The 12,534-nt window shown below is 46.2% G+C and overlaps 1 protein-coding gene across 2 annotated transcripts in view; it reads right to left on the bottom strand.

The window, feature by feature from the left end:
* Nucleotides 1-10,471, bottom strand: part of DENND11 (DENN domain containing 11) — a 42,818-nt gene extending 32,347 nt beyond the window's left edge. For both annotated transcript variants that reach the window (XM_077469254.1, XM_077469253.1), the window contains exon 1: nucleotides 10,183-10,471. In XM_077469254.1, the coding sequence (XP_077325380.1) occupies nucleotides 10,183-10,393 (211 nt within the window). In that variant the 5' untranslated portion in view covers nucleotides 10,394-10,471. The remainder of the gene's footprint in view (nucleotides 1-10,182) is intronic.
* Nucleotides 10,472-12,534: the final 2,063 nt, after the last annotated feature.

Genomic DNA, 12,534 nt, shown 5'->3' with positions numbered 1-12,534 from the left:
TTAATCAAGTAGGTTAGTGTAGTGGTCAGTATAGGAATCAGGTAGGTCACTGCTATTGTATTTGAAGGGACTCGGGGAGTGTTAAAAGTCCGCAGGTTAGGGGGTGCAAATTACTTGCCTTGACCCGGGTGCTGACAACCCATGCTACTCCACTGCCGCCCAGTAGATGGCTCACTGCGGGTCGATCAACCAGGGACAGTGGGGAGACAGACGACTGACCAGCTGAGATCCGGAAACTGGGTAGGTAGCAGGTGGATAGCAGCACGTAACAGACCGATAAGCAGCTACCATGGTGGGGGCACAAATCAGATTTAACACGGAAAATCAGGCTCACTTAGCATATTCGCTCAGGGGGAATGCCTAGGAGCTCACAGCATCACGCTGCTGCTTGGCGCCATGTAGTAACTCCGCCCCTCCGTCATCTGCACTTCTTTCAGATGAGTATGTGCAGCTGCAAATATCCCCTACTTTGAGACATATGAAGGGTGGTACAGAGGATTCACTTGGAGGAACAAATCAAATATCTGCACTGTATCTCCCACCTGCAAGCTTAGTTCTTCATTTTTTTGCTTGAAAGTTGTAGATGGCCACTCCGAACCTCTCTCTCCTGCTGGAGTAATGTTTTTCTTGGTTACCGTCTGGTTTAAACTTATGTTAAAAGAGAACTATGTCCCAACTTTTTTTGGCCTTAGTTCTCTTTTTGTTCACAAGGTGACATTTAGTATGTTCTCCTGTGACAAAAAAACTCATGTGCATGTGGCGGGCCATTGCCCACTATATCCTGCCAGTGCAGATCAATGCTGCAGCCGGTACAGATCCTGACAATACTGTCGAGATCCACCCTGCCGCCTGATTGACAACTGCTCTGGCTCACTAGAGCCAGAGCCATCTGTGCCCGCCCCCTCCCTGTCTGTTCTTCCATTCAGCACTAGAGAATCGGAAAGGGGGGGATCCCTGTGGGGGTGGCAACCAAAGCGGCACAAACGTTTATTTTTGCAGCACAAACCAGCACAAACGCGGCACAAACAAATGGCGCGTTCGTTTTTCAAATTCGGTAACGTGGAGTGTAAAGTGGGCAGGGTTTCACAACATATAACGCACAATATCTCCGCAACCAAAGCGGCACAAACGTTTATTTTTGTAGCACAAACCAGCACAAACGCGGCACAAACGAATGACGCATTTTTTTTCAAATTCGGTAACATGGGTTACAAAGTGGGCGGGGTTTCACAACATATAAGACACAATATCTCCGCAACCAAAGTGGCACAAACGTTTATTTTTGCAGCACAAACCAGCACAAACGCAGCACAAACGAATGGCGCGTTAGTTTTTCAAATTCGGCAACGTGGGGTGTAAAGTGGGCGGGGTTTCACAACATATAACACACAATATCTCCGCAACCAAAGCGGCACAAACGTTTATTTTTCCAGCACAAACCAGCACAAACGCGGCACAAACGAATGGCACGTTTGTTTTTCAAATTCGGTAACGTGGGGTGTAAAGTGGGCGGGGTTTCACAACATATAACACACAATATCTCCGCAACCAAAGCGGCACAAACGTTTATTTTTGCAGCACAAACCAGCACAAACGCGGCACAAACGAATGGCGCGTTCGTTTTTCAAATTCGGCAACGTGGGGTGTAAAGTGGGCGGGGTTTCACAACATATAACACACAATATCTCCGCAACCAAAGCGGCACAAACGTTTATTTTTCCAGCACAAACCAGCACAAACGCGGCACAAACGAATGGCGCGTTCGTTTTTCAATTTCGGTAACGTGGGGTGCAAAGTGGGCGGGGTTTCACAACATATAACGCACAATATCTCTGCAACCAAAGCGGCACAAACGTTTATTTTTGCAGCACAAACCAGCACAAATGCGGCACAAACGAATGGCGCATTCGTTTTTCAATTTCGGTAAAGTGGGGTGCAAAGTGGGCGGGGTTTCAGCAACTATAACGCACAATATCTCCGCAACCAAAGCGGCACAAACGTTTATTTTTGCAGCACAAACGCGGCACAAACGAATGGCGCGTTCGTTTTTCAAATTCGGTAACGTGGGGTGCAGAGTGGGCGGGGTTTCAGCAACTATAACGCACAATATCTCCACAACCAAAGCGGCACAAACGTTTATTTTTGCAGCACAAACCAGCACAAATGCGGCACAAACGAATGGCACGTTCGTTTTTCAATTTCGGTAAAGTGGGGTGCAAAGTGGGCGGGGTTTCACAACATATAACGCACTATATCTCTGCAACCAAAGCGGCACAAACGTTTATTTTTGCAGCACAAACCAGCACAAACGCGGCACAAACGCATGGCGCATTCGTTTTTCAATTTCGGTAACGTGGGGTGCAAAGTGGGCGGGGTTTCAGCAACTATAACGCACAATATCTCCGCAACCAAAGCGGCACAAACGTTTATTTTTGCAGCACAAACCAGCACAAACGCGGCACAAACGAATGGCGCGTTCGTTTTTCAAATTCGGTAACGTGGGGTGCAAAGTGGGCGGGGTTTCAGCAACTATAACGCACAATATCTCTGCAACCAAAGCGGCACAAACGTTTATTTTTGCAGCACAAACCAGCACAAACACGGCACAAAGGAATGGCACGTTCGTTTTTCAATTTTGGTAACGTGGGGTGCAAAGTGGGCGGGGGTTCAGCAACTATAACGCACAATATCTCCGCAACCAAAGCGGCACAAACGTTTATTTTTGCAGCACAAACCAGCACAAACGCGGCACAAACGAATGGCGCGTTCGTTTTTCAAATTCGGTAACGTGGGGTGCAAAGTGGGCGGGGTTTCAGCAACTATAACGCACAATATCTCTGCAACCAAAGCGGCACAAACGTTTATTTTTGCAGCACAAACCAGCACAAACACGGCACAAACGAATGGCACGTTCGTTTTTCAATTTTGGTAACGTGGGGTGCAAAGTGGGCGGGGTTTCACAACATATAACGCACAATATCTCTGCAACCAAAGCGGCACAAACGTTTATTTTTGCAGCACAAACCAGCACAAACGCGGCACAAACGAATGGCGCGTTCGTTTTTCAATTTCGGTAACGTGGGGTGCAAAGTGGGCGGGGTTTCAGCAACTATAACGCACAATATCTCCGCAACCAAAGCGGCACAAACATTTATTTTTGCAGCACAAACCAGCACAAACGCGGCACAAACAAATGGCGCGTTTGTTTTTTAAATTCAGCAACGTGGGGTGCAAAGTGGGCGGGGCTTGCATTAAATTGAATGTTTAATATCTCAGAAACCGAACCGGCACAAACGCTAATTTTTGCGGCACAAATCAGCACAAACGCGGCACAAACGAATGGTATATTTTTATTCAGGTTTTACAAACATGGGGTGCCAACTTCACACAGCTGATAAGGACAGGTAGAACAAGTCACAAGACAGGCAACACGTGTACCATGACACACCCTGACAGATGGGGAGGCACAGCACCTCTCCACACTATGGGGGACAATTACAGGATTTATTCTGACATGTTAAATAAACAAGATAACACAGAAGGCTGTTCATTGAATGGGTTTTACATCATCTGCCCCTGTACTTGACTCCAGGCAAGTAGATAAATGCCGATTGAACAGTTTGGGCTGGAATTCTGTTCAGCCAGGCCCTGCCCCCGACCTCCCTTTCCTTTCCTGCAGACACACACCTGTTCCAACACATCATTTTTAGTTTTCTGCTGCTCCTTCCCTAAACAAGGTACCTATCAGTAAAGCAAGGCATAGATGTGCCAATTTTCTTTAACCAGCGGTTGCAGTAAAGAAAAATCACTCAATTCCTCCAACACAGTCAGTGTTGATGGTGGGAATCCCTTGTGCAGAGCTATTTTGTTCTCCCAGCAAGGGGGGGGGGGGGGGGGGGGGGGTCAGGGAGCTGAGCTGTGCCGGCTGGAAGAACACTGCAATTATTGCTAGTGGCTATAGCCGCTGGCAATAATCACATGCTGAAAAATCCAACATGCTGGTTGTACCCAAGAAGATTAATGGATCGACTTGGGTATATTCAGCCTGACCGTAAATGTTTCGAGTCTTGGCAGGTCCCCGCTGAACCGAACAAAAACTAGGTTTTATTTTATTTTTTTATAAATAAACAATTTTGCAGATCAGCCCCGTTCCTCTTCTCTACGGGTCCTCTGCTGGCGCTCCTGGCCCCTCTCTCCTGCCCACATAGCAAGCAGCTTGCTATGGGAGCTCCCGAGCCACTGCTGTGTCCATTCACACACATGGAGCACAGCTCGGCCCTGCCCACCAATGCAAAAAAATAAAAATGTATCTATCTATCTATCTATCTCCACACCAATGGAAGGCAATGCACATCCATTTGTCGAGCATTATATTGCCTGTTTATGTATGAACAGGTGCCAAGTGTCTTTTCCACCTGCCTATATGTGGGTTCATCTGCAAATTAATCTGGACTTTATGAGCCAGCCTAAACATCAGAAGTGTTCAAGGGGAGCTATGAAGAACCCATGGGGGTCTTTCAGGCGTTGACGCAAAACTAAAAAGGGGGGGGGGGGGTTTAAAACTGAAAGCAAGAAGACCATTCATTGCAAGAGAGACATGCTACATTCCTTCTGCACTAAAACATACCTGTCTCTTCACAGTTTACATTTGCACCTCCATCGATCGACTTGGGTCCAACTAAAAACATGTAAATAGTACCCCAATGCATTATACAGTAGAGCCAACACACCACAAAAATTGTACTATGCGTTGTGGTGCACAGCATTGTTAAAGGGTCAGGCTAAAGTTTGGAAATAGCCAACTCCAAATTAGTTTTAGATCAAGCAGATAATGGGCACTATGATACACAATAAACCTAGAGCTATCCCTAACAAAACAAATTTGCCATTACATGGGAGGGAGGTTAGTCATTTACAATTACTGATAGGCTCCATGCACACTGGAGCTCATAAACTGCATTTTTTTTTTTTTTAGAGTTTGGGCATTTTTTTTAAAAGCCCATAAACTCCACTCTGTTAGCCTATGTGTCCATGCACACATGGACGTTTTTTAGCTTTTATGAGCAGAGGAGTTTATGGGCTTTTTTCTGAACGCCAGAAATTTGCGTTCAAAGTGATGTTTTTCACCGCCAAAAAACTACAAACGCCGATAAACGCTCATGAACACGCATTAGTGTTCGGTGTTCTATTTTTTCAATGCATTGTGGGATTTTTGGAGTGTCCTCTGTGTATTTTTGTTAAAAACGCCCATTAACGCTAATGCTCATAAAGGCTAGTACAAAACGCTGTTATAAGCACTGCAGGTTTTTCAACCAGCGTTTTCTGCCAGCATCCTGGCGTCCAGAAAAAGCTTTTTTGAGCTTCAGTGTGCATGGAGCCATAAGGTTGTTGTACACAGTCTTTTCAGCTCATAGGAAGCTACAAGGACACTGCATTTATGACAGGATCAGGTATTTTTTGTACTTTCCAAAAATGTTCTTCGTCTGAATCAAGAAAAGTATTGCAGCATATATTTTAATGTATTTCATATATAGATGGCATAAATGTAGAACTCTTATTTTAAACCCGAACATGTTTTGTAATTATACAGCCAGCTTTGCTCCTTTTCTGTTGATTCTTTTATGTCACAGAAAAGAAATGCCTGAATGAAAAAAGTCTTTTTACGGTCTATAATACATGTCAAACACAATGTTATTTGCAGCCCAACATTATGTCATATTTTTGCCTTGGCTGTATTATGGTGGAGTTTTTTGTTTTTATGGAAAGGGGAACTTTCTGTACTCCAATATGACAATTAATAATGCGAACAATCATGCTATTTGAGTGAAGTTTGTTTCTCAACAGTTTTTCCATTTTAAGCAGCTGTAATGGAATGTTAGCCAGAGAAGAGGAGCTCATTGACTTCTTTGTGCTGTAAAATTTCACAGCTTTGTTGAATATTTCACAGCATGGACTGACCCATTTTCTCAGAAATGGCCTCACATCAGTCACATAGACAAAACTGAGCCCTTCACTGTGCTGTAGCATAGATATGCACTTCCCATTTTATAAAGACAGAAAGTTTATCTTAACCACTTAAGGACCGCCCACCGCGTATGTATGTAGAAGAGATAGATCTCTCAACAGGGCAGCCCTATTGCGCGAAACGACCTACCTTTACGTCATTTCATGCACGAGAGACTGTTCCTAGTGATTAAGAACAGCTATCTCTCTGTACTCAGTCAGTCCACTCAGTGAAGGAAGGGAGAAAGAAAAAAAAAAAAAAAAAAAGGAAGGGAGAAAGAAGATGCTAGAGATTTTTTTTTTTACTGCTTTTTTGGTGAATGGGTAGGGGTAAGATGTACTCGATACCCATTCATATAAGGTGCGGGGCCAGCATCTGTGGGTCCACTTGTTAAAGGGGGCTTCGAAATTACGATAAGCCCTGCCCCCCCCGCCCATAGACCCTGACAACAAACGGCTAGGATTGTCGGGAAGAGGCCCTTGTCCTCAACATGGGGGCAATGTGCTTTGGGGTGGGGGCACAGAGCCCTCCCTGCCCCAAAGCACCCATGTTGAGGGCGTTGGCCTGGTATGGTTCGGGGGGCATGCGGGGTGGCATGCTCGGATAAGAGTCTGGTATAGATTTTTAGAGGGACCCCACGCTGGGTTTTTTGGCGTGGTGGCCCCCTCCGAATCCATACTAGACCCGAAGGGAGGGGGATCCCATGCCCTGTTTTCTGAATTTTTTGCCAGCAATTTTTTATTTTACATTCAGCTTTCAGTGGGAACTCCGCTGACAGTTGATGACTCATCAGTTTTTAAGGACACTGCTGCTGGCTTCCCGACCCCTGCCTAGCACCCAGCTATGAACAGTGGTAAAATAAGAACCGCAAAACCCATCAAAAATGCACCACGTGCATTTCTGGTAAAGCTCCATTTAAGTCTATTAGCCGCAAATCAGGGGGAAAAAAAATCCCCACCCTTTCCAAAATTGCAGCAGACACAACGCAAAGATGTGAACTAGTAAACCATGTTAAATTACTGTAGAGCGTTTCTGCAAATCTCACAAAAAACGCATAGGTGTGAACGTAGGGTTAGGGCCAGTTCACATCAAATGCATACCAGTGTGGTTTTTTTTTGATGCAGAAAAAAAAAAATTGCACTGGACTGCATGTGATGTGAACTGGCCCTAAAGGCTTGGCCACTGTGCCTGCCTATGTGACAAGCACAGTATTGCCGAGTCTGTGGATAACCAGGCTGAGCTGCATGGAGGACAGAAGGTCTGGTACGGACGGACGTTTTACAATTAGTGTTGCCCCCACTGTGCCCTATGAGGGCTGCCTTAGGCTGTGTCCATCTATTTTAAAAGGGTGGACTTGTAAATCTGACACTGATCTGCAAACTGTGAAAACCCAACCATTTGCTGCAAATCTTCTGATCGTGTGCATGCAAATTTGGCCTGTCTGCAGAGAATTGCATAATTCTTGTGTCCAGGAAATTGGGACTCCTGAACTGCATGATATTTAGTGGATAGCGGGAATAAGCATGTGCAAGCACAAAAGACTTGTCATTGGCCAAAGCAGCCCAGTTCAGACAGTTGCTGGTCTCTGATCCAAAATAATGGTAGAACGTTTAGCTGGGTTCTTGAGCCCATAATAAGCAGGGATGAAGAGAAGCCTTGGTTGCAGAGAAGATAGACTCACCAGTTCCTTTTTGAGGTCAGTATACAGTTTCACTTACGCTCGTTAACAGCTGGGAGGAAATAATGACTTACGTACTGCAGATTACCAAACAAACATTCTGTCTGTCTGTGTACAATCTCCGCTAGGCTGTAGCCTGCTAAGAAACGGCATGTCTCTGAGACAAGGTACATTAGCAGGGACACTGGACCTCGAGCCATTCAGGTATTATAGCCAGATGCTTATTCATCAGAGCTGTTGGTCAAACTCCTTTCCCTCTGAAATACACCAGAAAGCAGCACACCACGTAAAGCGCACCTGCTGTTTTGGGGACAAATTTAAAGTTTTGGATTTCCCCTCATTTCCTTTATTGGTGACAATGGAAAGGAAATATCTCTGATACAATCAACATTAGGGCCCTTTCACACTAATGCGCCTTTGATGCGTTCCTATTGTCCAATAAAACAGATGCCTTTTTGGTGCGCTTTTGAAAAACTTCAAAGATGCAGCACACAGGACTTTTCATAAAGCAGCACAAGTGCAGTGTGAGCAGTTACACAAGATATTATGGGGAATAGTTTTTATATACGTTTGTCTCCCTGGCAAAGCACAGCAAAATGCACCAGTGTCAAAGAGGCCTTAAAATAAAAAAAATAAAAAAACCTAACCATACGTCACTCCATCCAAAACTTAAAAAAAGTTTTGGATGCGCCGTTAAGGCAACAGTGATGATGCATTACAAATAACCAGCCATCCTTTTGCTTTTTTTTTTCCTCGCAATCAGTGGAGGTGGGCGGGACAGCGAGAGGAGCCGAGTAAAGCCGAGTGTACTTCGGCTTTGTGTATCTCGGCTCTGCTCGATCCTTTCCCCACAATCAGCGGGAGAGCGGCGTATAACACGCACCCACGATTTTCCCCTGATTTTAAGGGGAAAAGGGTGGGTGTTATACGCCGGTAAATACGGTACTTACCTAATCCTCCCAGCACAAGACTGGTCCCTGTGGCTCTTGCCCCCAGATATAGTGGTTTTGTGCGGTGCACTGTTTCTGACCTCACCATGCCCATAGACCTGCTCTAGACATGAAGACATCTGGAACAGTCCATTGGATTGTGGGGGGGAGCAGATGATCAGGTAAGTATATAGCTTTCTAGTCCCTCTGTATGCAAAGATAAAATTGCTTTGAAAAAATGCAACAAGGTGACATCACATTAAAGATGAGTTCCCACCCAAAAAGTGGAACTTTGGCTTTACACACTCCTCACTACCCTTGCATGCCACATTTGGGGGGGGAGGGGCCCAGTTTTGACAGGCTCATAGTCTGCCACCTAGGAACTCCTCTTGGGACACATCAAAGGTCCCAGAAGATTGCCTGGCCACTGAGAACACGCAGCGCAACTCACGCATCCAGCTGTGAAGCCACAAGCTGTCACAGCCAGGTGCCCACACTTGCAATGACGGCGCCACAGAGAGGGAAAGGACTGAGGTTTCAGCAGCTGCATCGCTGGACTATGGAACAGGTGAGCGTCTGTTTATTAAAAGTTGACAGCTGCTGACTTAAAAGAGAAGGGTCCCCCCCCCCCATTATACATACCTAAATGGATGCAGCACCTCTGCACTGAGAACCGAGCGATCAAACACCACCAATGGCTCAGTTATCACAGATCGGCTGACTGTCAATCAGCATCTCTCCGCTTGCGTCATTGGATTTGACTGACAGCAGCGGGAGCCAATGGCTGCGCTGCTATCAATCTATCCAATCAGGACACGAGACACTGTCCGGGGCTGGTCTGTTCATTCCCTCTGCAGGAATTAGGAGGCTCAGGTAAGTATAAGGGGGCGCTGGTGCAGTAAAGAAGGTTTTTTACCTTAATGCATTAAGGTGAAAAATGCAGAGGGTTAACAACCCCTTTAATCTTTATTCACAGCACCAGCCGGTGATGCGGGTTGTACTGTGTTGCAACATGCTTGCTGACCAACTACATCCCTTTATTGAAATGGATAGCAGTGGCCTCTTGTAGTAGTACAATGCACCCTGCCACAATGCAAAAATGGTTCAAGAAGTTTGGGGAACATATGGTTGAGGTGTTGACTTGGCCTCCAAATTCTCCAGATCTCAATTCAATCAAGAATCTGTGGGATGTAATGGAAAAACAAGTCCAATCCATGGAGGCCTCACCTTGTAACTTAAAGGATCTGCTGACAGCCTGGTGGCATACCTTCAGAGGTCTAGTGGGGTCCATGCGTTGGCGGCTCAGGCATGTTTTGGCAGTAAAAGGGCACCTACTCAGTAGTAGGTGGGTGATCATAAAGTTATGGCTCATCACTATATAGTAATTTTTTTTAATTCTTTGTGAATAAAATATATTCATTTATATAAATGTAATACACACATATAAAATAACAGACACTTATTAGAGATATAGAGACACACAAACATAGAAAATGATGTATGTCTCCCCTTAGCCATCCATTGCAGGCCCATATTGATCCCCTTCTTCCCCTCTCCCCCTCTCCACTCACCGCTCCTGGGATCGAATGTGACCACAAACACAGCCACGATATGGTCGTCCTCCAGCTGAGGCAGAGGGGAGAGCTCTCCGGGCGGCAGTCTCCTCCAGCTGGCACCATACTTCTTAGGCCACTTGTCCACCTGCTCTTGCTCTGGGGCAGGACTCACCCCAGGCCCCTCGGCCCAGTCGAGCAGCGGAGCCCGGTCCGTCCGCCCGGCCATTCCGCTGAGAGCCGTCAGCAACAGCACTAGCAGCCCGGGCGGCGGAAACCAGGGGGCGGGGCTACTACCTGTACAAGCGCTCCATCTCCAGCTGTGCGGCGGACGGGGATAGACCACTTTCACATTCGTACGTCACTTCCGGCCCAGATGCTGAATGTGTCACCCAGAGACACAAAGGGAGCTGTCTGCTGACTGATAATGGGCCCATTGTGCCCCCCTGTGTACCAACTGCAGACAACCACTGGGCCCCAAGAGACCCTCATGTGTGGCCCCTGGGAGCTGGCCTGCCTTCTTCTTGCCAGACACAGAATGTCTGATGAATTATTGATGAAAAGCTATTACAGTGTGATAAACACAACACTGGCTCCCTGTGATCCTGGCACACAGGGCTGCAGGCATTAATATATTTATAGACAGCTATTTATAGGGCTGCTTGTAAATGTCTGTTCTCCATGGGCTGATTTCTATGTAAATCAACTTATTTCTATGTAAAAGAGTATGATAGGGGGCCATTTGTCATCGGTACATTACAGAAATATAAATCCGGAATGCCCCCATAAGTCCCAGTTGTAAGGCCTCATTCACACCAGGCGGATCCGCTGCCACTAAGTCCGCCAGCTCAGTGGGAAATCTCTCCGTTGATCTCTGCTGAACTGGTGGATGACAGGTACCTCTCTGCTCACTGAGCGGAGAGGGGCTTGTCGAGCGCCGCTGCTTGCAATGGAGAGATCGGATGAAAACGGACAGCATGTCCGTTTTCATCAGATCTCACCCGATCTGATAGGGATGGATGCCAACGTAGGGCCATCCATCTGATTTTAGCGGATCGGACCGGGTCGGATGTCAGCGGACATGTCACATGGAGCGCCCGTTCAGGTCCGCCGACAAAACTGACTGGCGGACCTGAATGTTCCAAAAGTGTGAAAGGGGCTTAAGGCTCGATGAGACCTGCTTCTATCCCTTTGTACACAAAACCAAGAGAAATTACAAAAACATATATGTATATATGTGTTGTAACACAGGGGACCATTTTCTCTCCTAGATGCTTTTGACAGTGATTCAAGCCAGTCAGGAGCTATATTTTAGGGCATGATAGCCCATTTTTATTAAAAAGGCAAATAAAAGTCCATAAAATAAAGGTTTCCTACGCAGGGGTTATTCTCCAGCAGCATGATGGAAAATGCTAGCCCACCTGGCTCTCTTTAGCAGCACCTCTTCTCCTTATACTGGTCACCCAGACCACAGGATTCTTCATTGTGGATGGCTTTACTTTGGTGCTCACAGCTCCGCTCTGGCCTTAGTCTTGAGGTCGTTTCACTGGCTCTTGCTCATGTTCTGGCTGCCTCCTGCAGCCCCTCTGACTCCTGGAGACCTCCTGTCTCTTAAGGCCTGTACACACGATCTGACTTTTTGACAACAAACATGCAAATTAGCTGTTTTGAGGCAACATCCGATCGTATGTACGCTCCATCAGACAAACTTTTTCGTTTTCATCGGACTTTTGTTGGCTGTGCGAACGGACAAACTTTTTGACAACATAAGTCCGATGGAGCAAAGTCCAATCGTGTGTACACAAAACCATCAGACTTTTGTACAAAGTACAAACACGCATGCTCAGAACCAATGTAAAAGATCAGACAACAATATAAAAGTTGACCAAAGGTGACGCTGGAGTAATTGAACTTCCTCTTTTGAAGTGTCCTCAGTATGTTGAAACGTCACTACGTTCATGTTTGTTGCCTAAAAAGTCAGATCGTGTGTATGCAATACAAACTTACGGCCAACACCCTTTGTACAAAAGTCTACGGGAAAGTTTGTACAAAGTCCGATCGTGTGTATGGGGCTTTAGTGTGGCACAGTCTCCAACTGGGAGCCATGAGGTATTCCCATAAACTCATTATAAGGGCTGAGCACACATCCTGCTGGTTATCTACAAAATCTGGACACAGGGTTGGAGATCCAGTCCCACCCAAGACACTATGGAATCTCCAAACTACGGAGCCCCATACCAGAATACCAAGACCAGGAGAAAGCTGCGAAAGCAGTCTTCTCCAGTCCACATTTATGCTCTGCAGTCTTGCACCAAGCAAATGTGCACACCCCGTGTCACCCAAATTACCAATTTTGCAGTGACAGCATCT

This window comes from Lithobates pipiens, unplaced genomic scaffold (assembly GCF_037356315.1).
Source record: "Lithobates pipiens isolate NorthernLeopardFrog02 unplaced genomic scaffold, aLitPip1_a1.2 Scaffold_8, whole genome shotgun sequence".
Taxonomy (NCBI): Eukaryota; Metazoa; Chordata; class Amphibia; order Anura; family Ranidae; genus Lithobates; species Lithobates pipiens.
The sequence above is the reverse complement of the archived record's forward strand: the minus strand, read 5'-3'. Positions and strand labels throughout refer to the sequence as shown.